This window comes from Dryobates pubescens, chromosome 2 (genome assembly GCF_014839835.1).
Source record: "Dryobates pubescens isolate bDryPub1 chromosome 2, bDryPub1.pri, whole genome shotgun sequence".
NCBI classification, from domain to species: Eukaryota; Metazoa; Chordata; class Aves; order Piciformes; family Picidae; genus Dryobates; species Dryobates pubescens.
The window spans coordinates 26,522,480-26,545,412 of record NC_071613.1 but is presented as its reverse complement, the minus strand read 5'-3'; the positions used below and the strand labels follow the sequence as shown (position 1 = coordinate 26,545,412).

The window sequence follows — 22,933 nt, the reverse complement described above, 5'->3', positions numbered from 1 at the left end:
TCATATGCATGGCCTCTGGTTCACCAGAGTGTCAGACCTTTTATTCTGCCCTGTTGGTGTAGAGAAAATGGGAATTTCTCTCTCATCTGTTGCTGTGACATTTGATGATTCCTTTGTGTTCAACAAAATGTTTTCACTTCAAAGAGTTATGAGCTGGGCTGATGAGCCCAGGTAGGCTTGATGGGTAGGATTGTGTGGGTGCTCATGTGTAAATTCACACTTTATTATATGACATTGAAGCACTCATTGCTGTAAGGAGAAATACAGATGGGGGAAGTCAGTGCAAGTCACAACGGACAAGGGCACGTTACTTTGTGCTCAGAAATGGAGTCTTATGTGCTTAAGGAGAAGACATTAGCTCATTTTCCAGCCTCTTTCCTCTTCCTGATGGCCCCATAAACCTGTGACCAGAATTAAAAGCTGCCTTTTGTGGTAATAACATTGACTGTCTTTGTCTTCTCCTTGCCTACCTGCAAGGAACTAGAGGCTTTCTTCAAAGGGTTAATCACCCATGGAGATGATATTCTGATGCAGTATTCCTTTGAATGCCTGTTTTTCTAATGGACCATCTTATGCCACTGTTGTAATAATGCAGTACTCTGAACAATGCTGTTTCTTGCCTTTCAGAACATTCAAGTTCAAATAAAGTTCAGCAGAGGGTGAGTGATGACTGCCTTGCTTGAGTTTTGTCAATGTTGTTTTTGTTTGTGGGGATGTTGTTCACTTTTAAGCCTTGAACTGACCAATTACTACAGTTCTGGAAAGGAAGGACCTTGAAAAACCTCGTCCACACCTTTCTCCTAAAATAACCAGCCAGGAGTAACTCAAGTGAGAACCAGTGCTACCATTAATCAGTACTATGGGATTTGGAGCTAGTGGGTAAGTAGTGGGTTTGACAGCTTAATTAGAAAGGGTGGAGACTATTTCCTTGCATCACACAAATGAGAATGTTAGACAATCCCTTAATATGCAGTTAAACTTGTAGCTTTCTCATCAAAGGAAGAAACAGCCTTAATTGTAAGGAGTGCTGTTACCACAAATTCAAGAACTGTGGTGCTGTTCAGTTTCTTATTTTAACATTGGTTTATAAAATGAATTGTGTTAATGAGTGACATGTAAGTTGGTATCATTTTTTGTGATGCTACAGAGAGGTGCAGTCCAGAACTGCCAGTTGTGGTGATTGTAACGAGAGTGCTGTGAAACAGCTGGCTTACTAGAATGGTAGAGTATCATACTGGAAGTGTGTGCACAGCCTTTCTGGTGTAAGATTCCAGGATGAGTCATGCTTGTAAGAGATGTTGCTTTGGGATGCCATCCACTTGGAAAGATTAACAAAAGTGTTTCCTAAGTATTGCAGACATGATCTGGTGTCAGAGCTGGGGTTGTGCTTTCTGCGTATGTAAAGAAGATATGCCACTGCAACCTGATGAGCTCAGGCAGCTTAGCTATTTGGCTGTGCTTCTTCTGGTCTTAGTATTCTGAGTGGTCTTCTGTCATTCTGGTAGTTGTTTTCATAGTGGACTTCCAAATGACTTTGAGTAGAGAGTCTGATGTAGAAGATGGGGAATCAAAACATTTCTGTTTTTTCTTTGCTTTGGTTTTATTCTTCTTGAATGGCTAAGACTGGCATCTTGACTGGAGATTTCAGTTTTCTACCCTCCATCTCAAGACATTAGTTGAAAGAATTAAGCACCTTTTGGAACCTGTTCCTACCTACTTCTAGCTTTGAACAGCAAAGTAAGAATTCTCATACCCTTGTCTTTGCTGTACCAGTTTCTCATGGGCTGAAGTAGCTTGGAAATATAACCTGATTCTACTCTTTGCTTGGCAGAGGGCTGTTTCTTCTTCTAATGCATGTTTCTTTGCTGTTACAGAGTAAAAAGAAAGAATTTATCTCTACCACACCTTACAGACTCAGAAAGAGACTGACAGGTAAAGAACAACCTTTGCAGTCAGTTCCCACAGACACTGAGGAGGGGATCTTATTAATGCTTAGAAATACCTAAAGGTCAGGTGTCAAGAGAATGGGTCCAGACTCTTTTTAGTGCTGCCTCTATTCTAGTTTGTGCCCACTACCCCTTGTTCCATCACTGGGCAGCACTAAAAAGAGCGTAAGGAAAAACGTCTTTACTTTGGGAGGGACAGAGCACTGGAACAGGCTGCCCATAGAGGTTGTGGAGTCTTCTTATCTGGAGACTTTCAAAAGCTGCTTGGACATATTCCTGTGCAACCTGATGTAGAAGAACCTGCTTTAGCAATGGGGTTGGACTAAATGATCACCAGAAGTCCCTTCCAACCCCTACTATCCTGGGATCTTGTGTTCCGAGGACAGCATTTATCTTGGTGGACTTCTGTCTGTAGTAGCGCTCTGACTGAAGCAATCCGATTGATTCCACAGTGTAGAAATATCCTTAAGGAAGTCTATGTAGACCTTTTCTCTACAATACTTAAGGGGTGGAAGGGTTAGAAGCATGAAGTTGTTGAACTTTGGTAACATGATCAAAAGAGACAAAACTCTCAGTAACTATGTTGACACGTAAGTCTGGCACTGTTACCTGAGCCAAGTCAGAAATTTTTTGATGATGGCTGAGACATTCATGGTAAAGTGTTTCAAATAACTGGTTGGCTGTATGTCCTCAGAATGAATGCAGAGGAGAGTTTAGTGTACAGCATTTAATACTCTGTTTCTTCTTTCATGTTGAGAGACCAAGACTGAGACAGAATCCATCTGTGCTCTATTAATCAGCGCTGCTGACAGGTCTTTTACAAAATGTTTCTTGCAGAGTGTGACCCAGAAGATACTCACCTGGCATGACTGGCATTTGGGAAAACTGATGTAGAGATGCTAAGAGAAAGGGGGAATTCCATTGTCCATTTTTAGTCACTTTTTATGGTATGATTATGTTTCTTAGTTGGTATGAAGGAGCAAGCTTTAGTCAATAATTTGTGAGCCTAGAACTGGGAAAGACATGCAGAAGGCTATGTGTGCTTGCAGTCCTCTTCAACACTGATTTTACTTTTCTGTGAAATATATTTAGGAACCATATGTTTGGAAAACAATCTAGAGAGTATATGTGAGAGAACAAGATGGTGCAAAATGTGTTCTGTGTAAGAAGGTGTTGCTTGCTTTTAACCTTAAAATTTTGCTCTAGTTGCAGATCCCTATTTAGAAAGTGAGAGTGAATACTCTGCTTCCTGCTCAGAGGAGGAGGATGAGGAAGACCAGAAAGAATCCAGCACTCTTTTATCAAGTCAGAAGACCCCAGCAAAAACTAAAGCTACATCTGTACCTCCTCCCAGAAACATTCTAGCCAAAAAAATTAAGGAGGACAAGATGGTGAGTGAGAAGAAAATATACTTCTGAGCCTGCAAGTGTGAAGGGATGTGTAGTGGCAATAAGTTGTCAGTGACCACACCTAACTGTGGGGAAGAACTGGCAGTTTAATTTCAAATCAAACAAGCTGGGGTGGCTTTTGCTGTTCTCCTGAGCAATCCCTGTTAGACAGGCATCATGGGAGTGTATGGACTAGTCCAGTCTGTATCCCCAGAAGCTCCAGAGGGAGAAGTTCTAAAATGTTCATGAAGTGGGACATGTTGTACAGGATGAAGAAACTGACTCCTATAGCACCAAAAGAAGCATGCATTGCTTTCTAGCTTGGATTTCACCTTTGTTGTCTGATTTCCTTCCAGCACAAGGCATCCCCACACTCCCTTAGTTTACTCTGTTCTGCTGTCTCAGAATCTCTTTTCTGTCTCTGTCTTCTGTCTTGTTTGGCAAAATGCTACTGTAGAAACCATTTTTACAAATATCTCCTAGTTTTCTATTCAGCTTCACTCAATGTCTCATATTGGCCATCCTCAGACATGTGGTGCATGGGAAAGGGGTAAATTGACAGCAGAAGTATGGTTATCTTTCTGTCTGTTTTTAGAGCAACCTGGTGGAGGAATACTTTGAAGCTCACAGTAGTTCTAAAGTGCTTACTTCGGATCGAACACTGCAGAAGTTGCGGAAAAAAAGATTGGATCAGGTACGCTTCCTAGTGAGCCACACAACTCCCAGAGGGTTTTCATTTCTTTGAACATTTCCCTCATCAAAATTGCCTAACGTTGCTATTTTTACTTTATTTCTGCTGATTACATTCTCAGTGGTAAGACTCATTTTGGTAGTGTTATAAGCATGATGTTCCCTGCTGTTGCTTGGAACAGGGACAGTACCCACTTTGAGCCTGGGACAGTAGGTGAAATGCAGGGAGCAGGCTCTATCCAGTGAGTAGATAGTTAAAAGCTGCAGTTACCAGATGTCACGGTCCATGCAGAGGACTCGTGGTGGTTCGTTACTGTGATATCAAAAGTGCAAAAACTCAGGTGACTACGCCAGGGGATTCACTTCAGTCAACAGCAAAACTTTATTGTTTGCCCATAAGATGGCACACAGTAGGTAGGGAAAAGTGAGAGGAGAAAGGGGAAAGGTAAAATAAAATGAAAAGAGAAAGAGGTTTATAGCTATGTGACCATTTGAGGCTGTGCCGTTAAGAAAGAGACAGTGTTGGAACACTTGGGCTGAATGTTTTGGTGAAGACAATGAAAACATCTATATTCTAAACGAATTTCATTGGTAGATTGGTAGAATGCAGCTTTAAGTTTTTAGTGCAGTTAGAATCTAGTTCAGTGTGTTTGTGTTCCTCTTTGTTCTTCCCTTTCCAGCTTGCCTGCTTCTGGGCTCCTAGCCAGAACGACCTTGGAACAGATAAGCATTAATCCTGCACTAATACTGAAGGCATACTAAAATTCTTCTTTCTTAATAACTACCTTTTTCTCTCTCTAACCCTCTTTGGGAAAAAAGGGAGGTAGGGAGAGAGAAGGGGGTACAGGGGGGAACTCCCCTCTGTCCGGAGGTTGGGGTCTTGTTCCTGTATCTTTCTTTGCTGTATATTTCTGTATATATATTGTAAATACTGTATATATTGTGTACATATCCTGCCTTTTCCCATTGCATGTAAATATAGCTACATTCCTTTGCTTCTCAGGCTGAGTTAGCTGTGGTTTGGTTTTTTTTCCCCTTCTTAGTGGTGGTGGGGGAAGGCTGGGCCTTCTCTCTCAACCCACCACAAGCTACCACCAATGTGAGGGTCCAAAGACATATCTCTGGTCGTGGGTCCAGTCCTGCTGGTCCTTCTGATCCTTTCTTGGTCCTGGTGGGGAAACCTGTTGCTAGGGAGACATCTTTTATAATCAGTTTCACACCTGGTAGTGTCCAAACTCTGTCTCTCTCCCTCATGCCATCCCATGAGTAAGGCTTCCACTTATGCCCTAGGAGGAATAACCAAGGTGTGGTCTGGGCCTAAGGAGGCATGTCCAAGGCAAGGTCTGCCTTGGAGGCTTGTAGCTTTAGGCCATGAGTTGTGTTTTTGTGTTACAAAGACATTATAATGAGCAAAGTTCACTAAAGGTTCATGGTTCCCTTTTGGCAGCAGTTATGGTTCTTTGTTCCGAAGGAATAATCAGGGACAGTGGGGCCATCCACCATACTTGACAGGTACAGATGGCTGGTGCTAGGTACCCTTTTCCCATAGGACCTGCTCCTGCATATCCATGGAGATCGCATTCCATTGTACAGGCTCAGTAAATCATTGTGCAGCAGGCTGCTGCAAACTCATGCTGAGACGTTAGCCTGAATATTAGTCCAAGTCTCTTTGGTATACCAGGTCGTGATTCCTGATGACAATGATGAGACAGATAATGCTCCTTACCCCAGTTTGCTTTTGAGGGAGGAGAGGAGGAAGAAGGAGAGCTGTAGACACCTGCTTCAAAAACTGTTGCCAAAATAGCATTTTTGTCAATAAAATGCTATGGGGAATTTCAAGCTGTCTTGACTAGCTGTGTGTAGAGGAAATGGAGAACCCTTTTCATCTGAGCATTACTGAATCAAGCCGCATGCAGGACTGGGACTATATTTTGTCACTTAGTTTGTGAAGTGTACTTTGTCCCCTTTCAGTTCCTAAGATACAGGAATGTTCTAATTGTGATGACTGAACTGCTTTACCTTTTTTTTTCCTGTGTGCCAGGGCTTTTTTTCCATGTGACAGTTCAAAGCAAGCAGTCTCACCCTATAGAGATAGGTACAAAAGGACAGGTGCCAGGGACATATGTAAAATATGTGGAGCTCTCCTGTCTATTGTCCTGACTACTTTTTACACCCATCTGTATTTTAAAAAATGGCATCTATGCAGATTGCCTGATACCTGCTGTTGTCTGGAATTGCTACCCAGAGAAACATCTGGATTTTAAACAAGTTCTTTCATAACATTTTTGGAAGGAAATGAAGGTTCTCAGTAGTAAATCTACTGCTGGCTGCAAAGAAATTGAAGGCTTGGCAGTTCTGTCTCGCAATGCTTTATGTTTGTCTGATAACACTGCAGCTGTCTTCGTGCTCTTTCCAGAGCAAACTGTCTTAGTGCAAGGGAGTGGAAAGCAAAGCTGTTAAAATTGAAAAGGGAGTAGGTTTGATGCCAGTTGTGATGCTACTGTGCTGTCATCCCAGCATATCTTTAAAGCTAAATTAATCCTTTGATTCTTGATGCTTCTGAAATACCTTTTTCTACATTTAGCTGTCAGATGCAAATGATTTCCTTTCTGCTGTGTTTCTTTTTTAAGGTGATTTGTGAGTATCGCCTTGTAGTGACAAACATGTCAGTTGGAGCCCTTGTTCTTGTGGGGATGGTTGTGGTGTTGGTGTCTTCCTGGTGCAGTGTGTGGTGCTGTGTAAGCTCTGAGTGTGTCCATTAGTTCAGTTGTGTTTTTCCCGTATGCAGCAGGAGGAGATAAAAGACAGTATGATACTAGTTCTGGTTCTAGTTTAGCTGCCATTTCCCATTATATGGTTGCTTAATCTCTGCCTTGTTTCTCCAGTAGCAAAACTGTGCTTAGAGGAGTCGACATGGTTAAAAAACCAAACCACAGCGGAGTGCCCTGTCAGTGAAAACTATTCTGGTCCCTAACAAGAGAGCCTACTTAGAAGGGTATTTGTAAGGATTCCAGATACATGCCTTGTTTATTCTCAGCTTTGAATGACTGTCATCTTCTCTTACTCACACAGCAAACACTGCATGATCTTTTGAGAAAAGCTCCCCTTGCCTATGAAGCTGAAATCAAAATGCTAAACCAGCAACATGAAAATCTGTTTTCCAAGTGGATGCTGCAATTACAGTAAGTATCCCATGACAGGCACTGAATAAGCCTAATAATCAGGCACTGCCAATGAACTTGCCCTCATGTCAACCATATTCTGTGGATAAGTTAAAGAGTGACTTTTCTTCTCTGATTAGTAACTTAATTTAAAATTAGGTGACAATAATTTAGTACAATGTTTCCTGTACAGCAACTTGTATCTGAATTCTTGAACTGAATTCTTGAACTGAAAGCCTGAACTGAAGTGAGGTTGCAGTCTGCCTGGCTAGTTTGTCTGTGCCTCTGTAAACCAAGCTAGAGGGCATTCACAAACAGGGAACATAAGTAATGAGAAAATGAGGAATGTGACTGATGAGGAAAGTGTGCTTTGTGAACAGCAGCGTATTTAGTAGTGAGTAGTCCACCACTGCTGTCTTTAGGATGTGGCTCTCATCAGTGATGTAGCAGTTGACTTTGCCTGTGGTACCTAATAATCTAGGCATGAAGGAACCTTAATGCTGTTGGAAAATTTTATCTGGGCTTGCATTTGATTTCATAGGAAGGAGAAAAGAGTAAACATCCAGGAAAGCAAATGGGGAGCTGAGAGCTGTGACATTTTGAAACACCTTAGGGAGGCAGGTCACCAGCTCTGAGGTTAAGTATTGAGGCAGGAGCAGGTATTTGTCAGGAGAAAGCCTCATGGAAACATTGCAGGGGAGTAGAGTATACAGAAATTTGTGGTCCATGGGAAGTGACAGAGCATATGAAAAGGACATTAGCTTTGAAATTTGGAGAGCTGCAAGAAGGAGGTGTTCTCTTTGACTCAGTGGCAGGGTATCAGCAACAAATCTGTAGATGAAAGTGAAGTCAATAACAATTGCTGAAGACCTTACCTTTGCTCATTGTTATTTGAGTGATCTGATACTCTTCCTTCTGGTCAAGATTGTAATTTTCCTTCTTCTCAAAAATTAATAAAGCTATGTGATTCCCTGCCATGTGCTCTATGCTTTCCTGCCTCTTTCTCTGAACAGTTAGGATAAGAAAGAGGTATGAGAATAGTGTAAATTTGCTTTGCAATTGTGCCCGTGGGTCAGAGTAGAACACCACTAAGGCTTTTTTTTAACCTCTTGTAAATGTTGTGACCCATGGTAAACGTTTAATATAATCACTGGTGACAGGGTGAATGTGAATGCTGGTTACTCTTTATTATATTATGTTGCAGATCTAGTCTCATTCTTGGACAATACCACTTTCTTCTATAGATCTTTTGCTAAATTTGTGGGCCTCCAGGCTGCTAAAATGCCTCTTCTACTAGGTATGCCACATTTTAGATTTCTTACAGCTAACATCCTTTGGCAGCGGTGAGCTGAAGGTAAGCCTGGAGTTGATGAAGTACGAAATTTTTAGAGGTAAGATTGCAGTGGATCATTTTGCTTTATGAATGTATGGACCTAAAAAGGGACTTGTGCTTTTCTGATTCAGTGTATTTGCTCACTTTTCTGCAGCTTGGGTTTCAATATTGTGCTTTATGGACTGGGCTCAAAGCGTGATCTGTTAGAGAAGTTTCGTACCTCTGCGCTCAAGGATTCTGTACACCTTGTGGTTAATGGATACTTCCCCAGCATCACTATAAGATCTGTAAGTGTGGGAAAAGCTTGTGGGCTTATCTAATCATCCTGTGTTACAGATACCTCTAAAATAAAATGTTAAGGACATCTGTTGCATGCTGTAGCAGCAGACTCATGAATGAAGAGCAGCTCCTACATCTCATTTAACAGTTTAAAGAAATTAGCACGTGCATTTTCCAAGGAGTTGCAGTAATTCCTATCGTTAATAGATACCCATCAGTCTGTAGCCTTATTTCATGTCACTGTTTTGAAAGGCAGTAGAAATTTTTGGGTTATTTTGACTGTTTTAGGAGTTTGATGGTAAAAAATCAGATTGCCTCCCTTGTGACAGTCAAGACTTTGCTTCATATTTTTTGCACAGTGCCAGAGCCCTTCAGAAGGAACTGCTGTTTCCTTTTTCAGATTCTCAACTCCATTACAGAGGAGGTACTGGACCATGTAGGAACCTTCCGCAGCCCACCTGACCAACTTGAATTCATCACTAAAAGGTTTAAAGAAGGTAAAATGACTAACTTTATACATAAAAATGTTAGAGCTCACTTTCTGTTAGGAGAGCCTGGACAGTTTCTTTCTCATAGTTTTCATATCTGCAGTTACAGTTTCTTAGTTATTGTAGCTAGTATACTTATAGTTTATGCCACATATAGGAAAACATACACCTACCAGGGATATATGTGCAAATGATCCCAACCTGTTACCTTGGTCTGTATTCCTGAGTTTTCTAGAAAGGCAAGAAGAGGCTGGAACATCTCTCCTATGAAGAACCCTTAAGGAAATTGGGGTTCAGCCTGAGGAAGAGGCAAGTCTGAGAAGACCTTATTGTGGCCCTTCAATACTTGCAGGGGGCCTATAAGAAAGATGGGGTGGTCTTCTTAGCAGGGCCTGTTGCAGCAGGACATGGAGTAACCATTTTAAACTAAGAGAGGAGAGATTGAGACTAGATAGAAGGAAGGTTTTTTTTATAATGAGGGTGGTGAAATACTGGCACAGGTTGCCCAGAGAAGTGGTAGATGCCCCATCCTTGGGAAAATACAAGATCAGGTTGGATGGGGCTCTGAGCAACCGGGCGTAGTTAAAGATGTCTCTGCTCATTGCAGGGAAATTGGACTAGATGACCTTTAAATGTCCCTTCTAACCCAAACCATTCTATGATTCTATCAGGAGGAAGATGTGAGTGCTCTAAGACAGAGACTTCCCAACCCTTTAGCAAACTGAACTGCTCATCTGTCTTGCACTTAGCACAGTGCCTTTTGTGCTTTATTTACAGTGTTTCTGTAGCCACGTGTTTCCTGGTGCAAGTCAGGAAAGGTCGTTCTCAGTGGCTACTTGAGGACCTGATATAAACTTCACTGAAATCCACAGAACAAAGAACTCACAAACAATTTGGAATGGCAGTTGCTGACAGATATCAAGGCCTTTGAGCTTCTCTGGAAAATCAAGGCCTGATGGTCTTTCCATAAATTTCAGTATAGACTGGATTAAGGTTTAAATGTGTATAGTTTAGGGGAGTGGTCATTTAAATTTAATGTATGCAACTACTGGTATTAAGATGAAATAAAGGACAACAGTCTCAAACAGGCAGGTTAGAATTGGCTTCAAAAGCAAAACCAAACAGATGTTGTCACATGGAATGCTTACTGAATTCTTTCTGAGTGTCAGATTTACTGCTTGTGTATCCATACAGAAATTGCCATAGAATCTTAATTGTGCATGGCACTGGTGTTGTTAAGTGCTTACACTCTATTTCCCATCATTAACTTGTCAGTGTTTCTGGTGGGATTAAGTGAAAAAGATTGATTGACAGTGGTATGCACTTGAATCAACATAAATCAGTCCTTTGTAGTACACTGTAACCAATCTGACTGGGAGTCTGAGGAAGCTCTGGTTTCCATTGGCAGACAAATATATGTTCATTTGCACAAAAACTTGTTACTGCTCCAGGATTGTTTCAGGACTCATGACATAGCTGTTAAGAGGGAAAAGTACAGCAGCAACAAGCTAGCTGGAAATTTTAACAGCCTCCTCCCTGGGGGTGTTCAAGGCCAGGTTGGATGAGGCCTTGAGCAGCTGAGTCTAGTGGAGAGGCATCCCTGCCCATGGCAGGGAGGTTGGAGTAGATGATCTCTAAGGTCCCTTCCAACCTAAGCCAATCTGATTATCAAAGCTAAGTCTTTAACTTCCTTTGAGGACTCAGTGAAAATGACTTCCAATGAAGTTAGTATGCTTTGGATCCAACCCTAAATAGAAAACGCATTTTCATTGTGTGAGGGGAAGCTTAAGGATCTTAGTCATGTAACTCAAAAGCAGGTGAACAAACTGTGCTTAGACTTCCATCCAAAAATACATTTGAATGAGCTTGAATCTCAGGACTAAAGGTCATAGCTAAAAGGGAAATTCCTGGTAAAGCCAGAAGCAAGTGGAAAGTGGATTTTAAGAGAAAAGCTTAAACTGCATAAAGAACTGTAGCTGTCATGAGAACTGATAAATTGAGAAAAAGCCTTTTAGGTGCTCAGAAATACCAAGTATGGGACAGAGATCAAAGTAAGCTTTACAAGAAAATGATTTCATATTGGAGTGATGAATGTGGAGCCTGATGGAATAGACTTGTCCTAGACTGCCCTGGGAATGGGAAACCACTTCATGTGCATTTTTTTTGACTGGTTCTCTGTTTCTTTTTTTTTTTTTTTCCTGATCTTGCAGATTCATCTTTAGAACTCTATATCCTCATTCATAACTTGGATGGCCAGATGTTGAGAGGAGAAAAAAGTCAACAGATCCTTGCACAGTTATCCTCTCTGCCTAGCGTTTACTTCATTGCCTCTATTGATCACATCAATGCTCCTCTCAGTGAGTCCCCTTGGGCCTGATATAGCAAAGAGAGAAGAATCTGCATTCTACTTGGGGGCTGCAGAGCATGTTTCATAAGCTTATGTATTACTGTTGATGTGCAGAATAGATCTGGTGATACATGTATGGTGGTAGCAGCTAGGAGTCCAAATTTTGACTGTGGCTGTGTTGTGCCAAACTGTATAAATATATTGAGAACTGCCAGCCACTGATCAAATATACAAATATGCAAGACTCCAAACTTCTGGCACCCTTTGATTTAGGGACTTAACAAAATGGAGATTGGGTGTTATGTCTATCACTGCATCTAAACAATTTTATCAGTCAGAAATTCTTTGCATACTGCAGACTCTGGAAGGATTTACACTGCATCTATGAAGCTGGTATGAAAAAGTGATGTGCACAAATGTTTTGTTGCAGATAATTTGTTATGATGGAACACTATCTGGGTGCATGCACTGTGAATTTCATAACCATAGTTTCTTCAGACCCTGCAGTACAACTAAGTACACTTCGATACTGCTTACTGAACACCTTAGAAAAGCTAAATCTCCCAGTTCTGACTGCTCTTTCTTTTCTCTTTGTCTAGTGTGGGATCAGGCAAAACTAAGCCTCTACAACTGGCTTTGGTATGAAATAACCACATTTAGTCCTTATGTGGAAGAAACATCTTATGAGAACTCATTTTTAGTACAACAATCTGGATCTTTGGCTTTGAGCTCTCTAACGCATGTCCTGCGCAGTCTCACTCTCAATGCCAGGTAAGACACTGTTTTACTTCGTAGTAGCACTTGCTGAGGATCCAGTCCTTACTGGTCTACACCTAGCAGGAGGCAATCCCTCTTTTCTGACATGTGTTCAAGGTGAAGATGGTAGGACCTGGGTTCCAATTGATGGGTTACTTTAAATGAAGTGTTTGGGTAGCAAGCCTTGTTCAGTGACAGAGTTTACAATTGACATGTAAAGTTTTGGTCAGTTAATATATCCTAATGATGAGGGTTTGGGGGCTTGGGATTTGGTTGTGGTTTAGTTCGTGGCAGTTTTGTTTGGTTTTGGTTTTTCTTGTGATGTTCCTCTCTCCTCCTTTCCCCATTAGGGGTATATTCAGACTGCTTGCTCAGTACCAGCTGGAGAACAAGAACAACCCATCTTATCCAGGTACATACCCACATTTTCTCATCTGTTTGGCGTGTTGCCAGCTCAGTTATAGAAGCACTAGGGTTTTGTGTGCAGGTTACATCACCAGCAACAGAAGCACTGTTAACTGTTGGCTCAGTGAGACTCAGTGACCGGGAATCAGAAGATTGTCTGGTTTTGAAGGACCTCCTCCAGAATGAAGCTGGAGGTAGGGAGATTCAGGCTGGACATGAGGAGGAAGTTCTTCACCATGAGAGTGGTGAAGCCCCGGAATGGGTTGTCCAGGGAAGTGGTTGAGGCCCCCGTCCCTGGAGGTGTTTAAGACCAGGCTGGATGGGGCTCTGGCCAGCCTGATCTAGTGTGGGGTGTCCCTGCCCATGGCAGGAAGGTTGGCACTAGATGATCCTTGTGGTCCCTTCCAACCCTGACTGATACTATGATACTGTTGTCACTTTGATATTTAGGCATGACTGAGAAGAACATGAAGTTGCATAACTAGCACTTAAAAGGCCAGAGAAAGACAGGAGATTCTGTTCCCTTATTGCTCCTAACTAAGTGACTTCTGATGGTGTCCCTGCTTTCAAGGATGTATGTGGAGTATTTTGTCACTGTTTCTAACAGGTGTTGGTGGGGGTATGTCTAAACATGATAACAGTAAAGAAAGTTGGAAGTGAGGTAGAGCAGTCTAAAATTAAGGGAGATTAATCACATTGGGAAGTGCATTTAAAGTGCTATTAAAATAGCTTTAGACAAACAGGGTGACAGGAACATTAATTTAGGTGATTTCCATTAATTAACTGAAATATTAGCTTGGCTGTATACTTGAAAGAAGTGATGATACTACTATAGTCACTGCAGTCTGAGTCAAAGCAAGATTTTTAGGTGGAGGTAATCTGTGGTGTTAGACCTGGAAGAGTCTGTGAAATTCTTATTCTTGTTTTTTTCTGTCTTCAGGGCTGTCTTTCCAAGACTTCTACCAGCAGTGTCGAGAGGCTTTCCTTGTGAACAGTGACTTGACACTCAGGGCACAGCTGACAGAATTCAGGGACCACAAGCTCATCCGGACCAAGCGGGTGAGTTGGGGGAAGAAAATAATTCTGGGTATTGATGCAGCTCTCCATGCCTCCCATTCACCAGGACTCTTCACAAGAACAGGGGTTTGTAAAAATGCAGTGTGCTTTGGTTATTCAGTAACCTATAGGTCTCCTCTTCCTGAAGACCTTGAGAAGTAGTGAACTCTGGAGCCTTCCAGTCTGCTTCCAGTAGTTACCTGTATTTGCATGGGGGAAGAATATGGGCTAGTCCTAACAATGAGGCAGTATAGCAGAGCTAGATATGGATGTGTGGTCTGGTTGACATGCTGGAGGGTAGGGATGCCATCCAGAGGGACTTGGACAGCCTGGAGAGGAGGGCTTATGAAGCTCACCAAGGCCAAGTGCATGGTCCTACACCTGGGTTGGTGCAATCTCAAGCACACATATAGGATGGGTGAGGAATGACTTCAGAGCAGTCTTAAGGAGAAGGACTTGGGGGTGTTGGTTGATACAAAACACAACATGAGATGGCAGCGTGTGCTTGCAGCCCAGCAGGCAAACCACGTCCTGGGCTGTATCAAAAGAAGTGTGCCCAGCAGGATTAGAGAGGTGATTCTCCCTCTACTCTGCTCACCTGAAGTACTGCATCCATTTCTGGTGCCTCCAACACAAGGACATCAGGCTGCTGGATTGGGTCCAGAGGAGGGTTATGAAGATGGTCAGAAAGCTGGAGCATCTCTCCTCTGGGGACAGGCTGAGAGAGTTGGGGTTGTTCAGCCTGGAGACAAGAAAACTGCAGGGAGACCAGTACCTGGAAGGGGCTTACAAGAAGGCTGGGGAGGGACTTTTTACAAGGTTGTAATAGGATAAGAGGGAATGGATTTAAGATGGAGGAGGGTAGATTTAGACTGGGTATTAGAAATTCTTTACAGTAAGGGTGGTGAGACACTGGAACAGGTTGCCCAGGGAGGTTATGGATGCACCCTCCCTGGAGGTGTTCAAGGCCAAATTGGAAGAGGCTTTGAACAACCTAGTCTAGTGGAAGGTGTCCCTGCCCATGGGGATTGGAACTAGATGATCTCTAAGGTCCCTTCCAACCCAAACCATTCTGTGATTCTATGAAATAGAGCATTGAGGAGCTGCCTAGCGTCAGACTGGCATGGCCTAGCAGAAGATTTCTCATCTATGGACTTTGCTCAGTGTTTGTCCCTTACCAGTGTTGCTCTAGTGAAACTTATTCCTGGTTTTTATCAACATCATCCCTATGACTGCTGGCCAGCGTTCACACAGACTGTGCGTATCAGTGCTGTCTGGTGGCTTGCACTGCACTGTGCCTTGGTGCTAACAGACTCTGTGTACCTGTCTGTTCACAGGGAGCTGATGGTGTGGAATACTTATTAATTCCTGTAGATGACGGTACCTTGACTGACTTCTTAGAGAAAGAGGATGAAGCTGTGTAACGTCTCTCTGTTCTCAAAGCATCTATAACAATTGCTCTCAAGGGCTGATGGAGAGGGGCCTGTACTTGGATATCTCTTCCCAAGGCTGCTGGACCACTTACTGAAATGTAGTAATTGTAATGAACAATGCTGCTTGTTCAGCTACTTTAGGTAGTTTGGAATGATGACTTCTGTGAGTAAGGCATCTCCTGCTCTGTAGATTTGTCTGTTTTGTCTCTCAGCTCAGATGAAGCCTTCTTCATATCTATGCAGCCAGCCTTACAGCCATAAAAATGAGCTTGGTAAGACTGTGCCTTCTGCTCTCTGCCACAGCAGACAGGAGGGTTTGGTTGGAGCAGTTGAGAAATGCAAATCACTAGATGGTCACAGCTTTAGTTTGTACCTAGAGGTGCAACTTTTATCTCAACTGAGTGCTTTGCAGTACTCCTTTACCAGTAGGACAAGACTAGCTTCCAGTGTATGAAGAAGTCAAGATTTGTAATGCTAAGAGACCTGCCTTGACTGCATAAGGAGAATACTGGTGGGTCTGGGATGCTGTGGGTAGTTTCTGGCAACAGAACTGAAGGACTTGTCCCAAACCTGAATCCCTTTATAAAAAGATTTAGATAAACAGAATTGTGGTGGATTCAAGCTGTGCCTGTTCTGAGGGTGAGAGAATCCATCCTTTTTTCCATCAGCTTTTGAAGTTGCAATCCAGGAATATGAAGAGGCTGTAAAGTTTTTTGTTTATTTTTTAAAAGCTTGATTGTATATATGTATTTTTTACATCAGGAGTGTCCACCGATCCTGGAGGCCTTAAACGCCATTTATAAGCTCTCCCTTTTTTAAAAGTCCTTAGAGGTTGGGAGACTGCTGAAGTTTGACAGCTTTTCGTCACTTTTGTTCTCAGGTATGTGGGAGTTCCAACAAGTGCAGTCTGCCAACCAGACTGCAGGGACTCTTTATGTCTAATGTTTGGTACCTGTGTTACATACAGTTCAATGTTCAAATCAATCAAATAAAGTACTTTAATAATTTTCATTAGCTTGTCTTCCATAAAATCTTTTTATGTTATAGGAAGATGGAGATCTTTCTGGCAGTTGTGTGAAAGCCTCATTTTCATTATTATGTGAAATATCTCTGCAGATACTCATGCAGTGTGCAGAAGATTTCAAACTACTTAGTAAAAGCAGTTTGCCTGCCTTTTAATACCAGTGTATAACTTGAAGAGAACCGTAACATCTCATGGAATATTGTTATCTGGTCTGTGAGAGGAGCAACAGACAGGTTTCTAGCCTGAATTTGTTTGTATTGCAAACACAGGGTACCTAGTTACCCCAGTGACAAATTAATTCTTCAAATATAGAACCTCATTAGCTTTGCTGGACAGTCTGATGAGGAAAACTGGCACATGCCAGCAGTTCTCTTCAACTTCCTCCAGAACATTTTCCAATAATGGTCTCTTTTGGTGGCCCTTGCAGCAATCTGCATTTTATAGTCTGCATTCCAAAACTTTGCAAAATGCATGTACCTATCACTATTTAGGCTACTGTCATTTACTGTTATCAGGAGATTTATTAGCTAAAATATCAGTGACCTATACTGACATGATTCACCATAACTGCAACAGGGTAGAATTGCTGTGTAAGCTTAAAACTGGAGATGTCAGGGGGTTATATTTTACTTAAACCAATCCTTGAGTATCATGGTTATCAAATATCTAATAAGAGTAAATTCATTCAAGTGCAGCCCAGTAATTCAGGAAATCAGCCTTCTGTAGCCCAAAACAAGCATTTATTTATCTGACAGAAGACAAAATACATCACAATTTCACGGGAATACAGAATGCCATCCTTTTGTTCTGAATCAGTTCACAACATCTTCATTAAGCTTGCAGTTGACATAATTGAAACTCTTGACTGAATTTTCTCCTGGTTTTTTTTTTCTCTTATGCCACCTGGAGGGGATCTCTGTCTTTCTCAGACACAATTATGTTGACTTTGTTCAATAGGTGGATAGCTAGCATGTCACGCAGCTCTGACAAGAAGCCTCGCTCTGTGTTACTGTGCTCACACAGGATAACACTTATCCCATTGGCAACTGCATCCAGAATGTCATGGTGGGACATCTCTCCTGCCATTTTAAGAGAAATGCCATCTAGGTCACTAACAGTACAGTTTAGGTAACCAGCTCTTTGCCTTGTATGCAGAATCATAGCTAGAAGCTGGGAAGTTGTAAGGGGATACAGACCCTGAGAGGGAGTGTGACACCATCTGCTCAGTGCAAGAATATAAAACACCCCTAGTGTCCTTTGAAGGGGATACATCCCCCAATGACAGCTGTGACAAGCCCTCTTTGAATAGTGGTAGATTCTGCCACTTTGGGCAGGGAGTAAGGGTGCACAGATTGTTTTGGAAGTGGACTGTCTGGTTGCTGTGATGGAGTAGAGCAAATGGGAAGCCTGGCAAAGAAGTTGTTTGAGGGTCAGTTCTGCAGGGCTGTATGTAAGGGGGAGGTGGGACATGCCTTGCCATAGAACTTGCTCAAGTTAAGTACTACAGAATGCAAGGCAGCCTGCACACATTCCAGCAAGCTGTAGGGAAGTAGGTGTCCCACTGCTGGAAAAAAAAGATAATGGACTAAGTGTCCCTTTGGTCACATACACCACAAGGGTTCCTGTGGAAGATTCAGTAGACTACATTATATTCCATTTTCCATTAGGAAATTCTGTAGGGAACGGAGAATATACCTTGTATCATGCCATAGGAGAAACACTGAAGTTTGCAATTGACTGCCATCAGCACTGGTTGTGTGTTGAAATAATGCATATACAAGCAACGTTTTAATTCATATAACCTTCACTCTGCTGTACAGCCTGTTCCACGTTATCTCTAATGTTAATTATTATAATGACAGAATAACGTTTCTCAGTTGTAACAGGTAATGCTTTCTGGCCAAATGTTTCAACAGCCAATCAACAATTTCCTTTTGATTTTTTCCTAGCTACTTTTATATATGTATATAGCAATATAATCTTTTACCTGTGAGATACAGGTCTGCTTCTGTTCCTTTCAGGATACTGCTCCCAGAACCAGCACACAGAGCAGCTTTCTTTACTGGTGATTCTGCAGGATACAAGGTGCTACAGTTAAACTCTTTTCCCTTTGTTCAGCGCTCATGTCTGTATTGCTATTAATGTTCACAGTAACTAATGCCCTGCTTTTAGGGTCAATGTCATGGACCTGTAACATCTCTGGTAACACAGAAAATTCTGTGCACCAAACAGATGCAGAGATTTTTTTTTTTTCTTCACGAGGTAGGAAAGTTTGCAGAAAACAACAATGTGGAGGGTGGATGCTGCCTAGTTCTGTCCCAGTGAGGTGTTATTTAGTCAGGTTTCTGAGCCCTTTAATAGCCTGTATCTCTTTCCAGGACACTCATGTTCCACTATCATTAGTTTCTCAAGTAATGCTGCTGCCAATGCAGCATTTTACTTGTGAGATATACTGGTTCCTAATTTTTAGCTCTCAGAGGCAAGCTGAGAGCTGCTCTGTGCCATTAAAAATCTGGCTGTTAGCTCTGATTGCTGATTCCAAGCTATTGTATACAAGATAGTGAGAGGAAATGTAATTCTCCGTATATGTTACATTCCCTAGGGAGAGGGGACACGTGACACAGTTTTCAAATCAAGTTAAGGTTTTGCAGTATGTTGCCATGTAATTATTGTTGATTTAGTGGGGTCACACCACTGCAACTCCACGGCATAATGACAGACTTCAAAATAGTTTGAGATTTTTCTGTAGTGCAACTGGTACAAATTACAATAGCTGTACCCCTTGGAGATTAGGATATCTAACTGGGATAAGTGGATGTCTACTCTACATTTTGCTAGTGACCCACTGTCTGGGCTAGATAGTTCACCACCTTTGCCACTATTTTTCTTTCACCGAATCACAGGTGATTACATGTTCATAGGGATACCATAAAGCATCTTACTATTTTAAGGTGCTGGGAAATGTAACATTGTCTCCAAAGGTAGTGTTACAATGAAATGGTATGAATTTGTGCCTGACATCCTGAGGGGAAAGAGAATCTTAGTCATTACACAAATTACAAAAAAGAATGTCTTGTATTCAACTTGTGCTGTCCCTTCTTCACAGTGATAACCAGCATAATATACAACGTTGAGTTAAAAACACAGATCAGATTCTTTTTATGTGATTGTCTCACGTAAATTCTAAAAGGTTGTTTCTTAACAGTGCTTCACATAACTCAGGGGAAAACCTATCTAAGGCAGCAGTACTTCACATACTCATGCATACATACGCTCATGCTCCCACTTACCCTTGAATATTAGTTCTAATGGACAGTCTTACTTGCAGGCCTGCTTACCTAGTGTCTTGCCCGCTCCCATGGCTAAGCGGACATGGGGTAATTTTAGGTGGTTCTTAACACGCTCAATTATGTCTGACAAAGAGACTGGCTCGCTCAGCGTGCACAGACGTCCCATTCCATTATGGGGAAGAAGAGGCTGAAAGAAAGTGAAATGACTGTGAGAAAGCTGATTGCAGAAGTTTGCATCGCTTTCCATACTGTACAAAGACGATTCAGGAATGCTTCTGAACTTCACAAAACCCACCTGTGTATGCTCTTGAATGTGACGTACTAGCTACACAGGCTATGGGAACTGATTTAAGAATTAGTACAGGGCACACAGCTATTTTCATTGTCTTAGAAAATGTGAGTGGAGCACTGATGGGGTAGCATAGGAAATCTGTGATGTTACTGACTTGTATTTCAGTGTCTGGGGCACTCAGCTTGCACAAGTAAGACATTCAGTGGAACTAATACATGATTTTGTTACCTTTTGTAGTAAGAGAATCTCAGTCTTGTGATAAAGGTTGTCCTGGGACAATAACGCCACCACCTCCAACAGTGCTTTCTGAGAACAGTTCAAACTGACTCGTGTTTGCTCCTCACCTTCAACCCTGAGGAAAGATATGCTTGGTCCTTGCTATGGAACTAGATAAAATTTCAGAATCATATTAATATAAAACAAAGCTACTCTATTCCATTGGCAATTCTTCCACAAAGAAAGGAAAAAAAGAAGATGCTGTAATAAACCTAGCCTAGTCTAGTCAAATCTTTTGAAAGAAACAGATGTGAGAATTTAACTCAACTGTCCTCATCAGCCTTCCTGTTAATACTATCTTTTACCACCTCATATTACTATAAGCAATGCTACACTGAGGTGCTGTTACCCATTTAGTGTAACATCAGTTATAAGGAAGAGGATGATTATTCCTTCGGTTTCTAGATACGTTGCTGAAAAAAACAGCAGCAATGCGCAGAGCAACAAAGTGATTACAAGAGTAAAATACAATTCTGGCAACTCTGCTTCAAACAGCAGAAAGAATACAACAGTAGAGGGTGAGGTAGATACCTGACAGGAAGAGTAACAAGACAGGAGATCTCTTGGATGGTTTTGATTTTGGACAGCACTGTGTCCAGATGCTCAGTATTGTTTGCACAGAATTCTACCCGGTGAGTGCCCTCAGCTGGATGGCTTGGGGCAGTTGATGGACGCAGTGGGATGGAAGTACAGGCACCTAAGAAAACAGTACAAGATTACTGCTGAGTAAGTATCCTAATGCCAATTTAGCACATACCCTAAAGAAAAGCAACAAGAAGATGTGAATTTTGCACCTGGATCCATTTTCTCTGTCAGGAACTGAGGACTTCTTGACCTGTTGCCATTATGCACAGTCTATTGTAAGTGCAACAAAGCTGGTGTATAGACATTATTCATCATTCTTAATGCTGTTTTATGCTAAGAACTGTACAAAACCAAAACCATTCCTGGTTTGTAAATCAGGCTGGAAAAGACAGCAGGTTTCATTTATGTGCCACAACACAGGACAAAAATCTGAAAGAATTTCAGATATCTTCAGTCCTTTGCAAACAGTGAGATCTTCCATTCTATAAATTAATGGTGGTGATTCAAAGTCAGTGGTTTAAACTTTGGAACCAAGACAGAAAATAAATATGCTGCACCAGCAGATCAAATAATTCTGCCATGCATCTGGAAAAGTCCTCTACTGTTCATATCTGGTATTCCTTGCCAAGACAAATTCCCTAAAATATGTTTAGGGTATTCAGAAGTACTAGAAGGATAAAATAAACGATTTCCTCAAAAGAAAGGAAAATGAGAGAAGGTCCCCACTTAAAATAGCACACATTGATACACACTTGTAACCTTTTGCTTGTTTGTTTCTAACAGAATCTCACCAAGTCCCTTTGTGAGCCAGTTATTGACTCCATGAGGTACGGCATCATATGCAGTATGTGGAGAGTAAATCCCCATTCTGTTCTCCAAGGCTCGGACCACCAGCCGTTCTTTCCAGGTCTTCCACGTTACCCTTTTGAGTGGTGTGAATATAGGAGGGTGGTAAGAAAGAATAAGGTCTGCCTTCTTCTGCACGGCCTCTTCCATCACCTCCTCAGTGAGATCGTTAGTAAGGAAAAGGGTGTTCACAGTGTGGGGAGGACTTGGTTCCACCAGCAACCCCACATTGTCCCAGCTTTCAGCCAGAGAGAGGGATGCAAAGTCATTCAGGGCAGAAACCACATCCCTGAGATTCATGAAGGAGCGTGAGGGCACGCAGCCCAGAGCACGTATGCAGAGAGACCGGCGAACCAGCTGTGTGCCGGGCAGCAGCATGCAGCTACCTGCAGAGGCAAGAAGAGGCAGCAGTAAGCCTAGGATGAAAAAAGAGCACAGCTGAGAGTGTTCAGGCCGCGAACACCGGCCCGCTGGCAGCAGGGAGCGCGGGGGGCGCAGGCAGCGAGTGTACACTGCCTGCCTCTGGAGCTCTCCTGGCTAGACGCCATAAATAACCCTGCGCAGTGGTGCGAGAAACGTACGGAACTTAAAACTTCATCAACCTTCACAAACCGGAAACCGCTCGGTGTTCATTCTCCAAGGAGGGAGGTGATGGAGAAAGCGGGACCGAGACAGGCAGCCCCGGGCCGCGCCAGCGCCTCCGCCTAGGCCGCTCGCGGGGCCTCGTACTCACCTCACGCCAGAGCCGAGCGTATGCGCGAGATCGGGCCTGCCGCTCCCGCCGCGCCAGCGCCCGCCGCGCCGTTCCGTGCCTTACCGGAGGAGGGCTGCGGCGACGGCTGTCCAGCCCCTTCCTGCCCGCGTGTGGGGAGCCGGGTTGCGGCTTCCTGGCGCCTGGCCCCGGGTTTGGGTCCAGGCTCGTCAGGTGCCTACGAGGCCTGCGTGAGGCCAGGCAAGGGTGAAGGCACCAGGAGGGCGCAAGACGACCGAGCTGGCGGCCGCAGGACAGTGGAGGAGCCGGGCCGCGCCCCGCAGCCGTGTGTGTGGGTTTTGCCTGGAAGTACCTCAAAGCGCCCGAAAAGGAGCGGCAGCGCCAAGCTGCCGCTGCTCAGGTAGGAGCTGCATGGGTTGTCGTGAACGCGGTCGGCCCCTAATCGGGCCGTCCGCGGTGCCGGTTGCTCGTCCGGGCGGCCCGCCACCGAAGGAGCCCCTAGTGAAGGGGGCCGCGCCGGGCCGGGTTGGAGCTGGCTGCTGGTGGGCTCCCTGGCCTCTGTCAGAGGCCTTGCCAAGCCTAAGTGCCAACAAGGGAGGACAGTTTATAGAAAAGTTAGTGTGTAA

The 22,933-nt window shown here is 43.0% G+C and overlaps 2 protein-coding genes across 4 annotated transcripts in view; one reads left to right on the top strand and one right to left on the bottom strand.

Moving 5' to 3' along the window:
* Window positions 1–16,262, top strand: part of LOC104296657 (hyccin 2) — a 74,243-nt gene extending 57,981 nt beyond the window's left edge. Inside the window, exons 15-26 of one of the 2 annotated variants that reach the window (XM_054172716.1) lie at window positions 628–659; window positions 1,875–1,932; window positions 3,153–3,337; window positions 3,930–4,028; window positions 7,097–7,206; window positions 8,673–8,805; window positions 9,198–9,294; window positions 11,496–11,642; window positions 12,232–12,403; window positions 12,739–12,800; window positions 13,734–13,852; window positions 15,187–16,262. In XM_054172716.1, the coding sequence (XP_054028691.1) occupies window positions 628–659; window positions 1,875–1,932; window positions 3,153–3,337; window positions 3,930–4,028; window positions 7,097–7,206; window positions 8,673–8,805; window positions 9,198–9,294; window positions 11,496–11,642; window positions 12,232–12,403; window positions 12,739–12,800; window positions 13,734–13,852; window positions 15,187–15,273 (1,301 nt within the window). In that variant the 3' untranslated portion in view covers window positions 15,274–16,262. The remainder of the gene's footprint in view (window positions 1–627; window positions 660–1,874; window positions 1,933–3,152; window positions 3,338–3,929; window positions 4,029–7,096; window positions 7,207–8,672; window positions 8,806–9,197; window positions 9,295–11,495; window positions 11,643–12,231; window positions 12,404–12,738; window positions 12,801–13,733; window positions 13,853–15,186) is intronic. The other variant, XM_009896485.2, reaches the window with a different exon arrangement.
* Window positions 16,263–17,038: 776 nt separating this feature from the next.
* Window positions 17,039–22,738, bottom strand: NIF3L1 (NGG1 interacting factor 3 like 1). Of its 2 annotated transcripts, none has more exons than XM_054172661.1 (7): window positions 22,329–22,738; window positions 21,541–21,981; window positions 20,696–20,861; window positions 20,117–20,240; window positions 19,645–19,783; window positions 18,294–18,377; window positions 17,039–17,385 (listed from the first exon to the last, which is right to left on the bottom strand). In XM_054172661.1, the coding sequence occupies exons 2-7, from the start codon at window positions 21,971–21,973 to the stop codon at window positions 17,201–17,203; spliced, it is 1,131 nt and encodes a 376-aa protein (XP_054028636.1). In that variant the 5' UTR covers window positions 21,974–21,981; window positions 22,329–22,738; the 3' UTR covers window positions 17,039–17,200. The 2 variants fall into 2 exon arrangements, with proteins under 2 accessions (XP_054028636.1, XP_054028642.1); XM_054172667.1 differs by lacking the exon at window positions 22,329–22,738 and adding an exon at window positions 22,177–22,320.
* Between the last annotated feature and the right edge of the window lie 195 nt (window positions 22,739–22,933).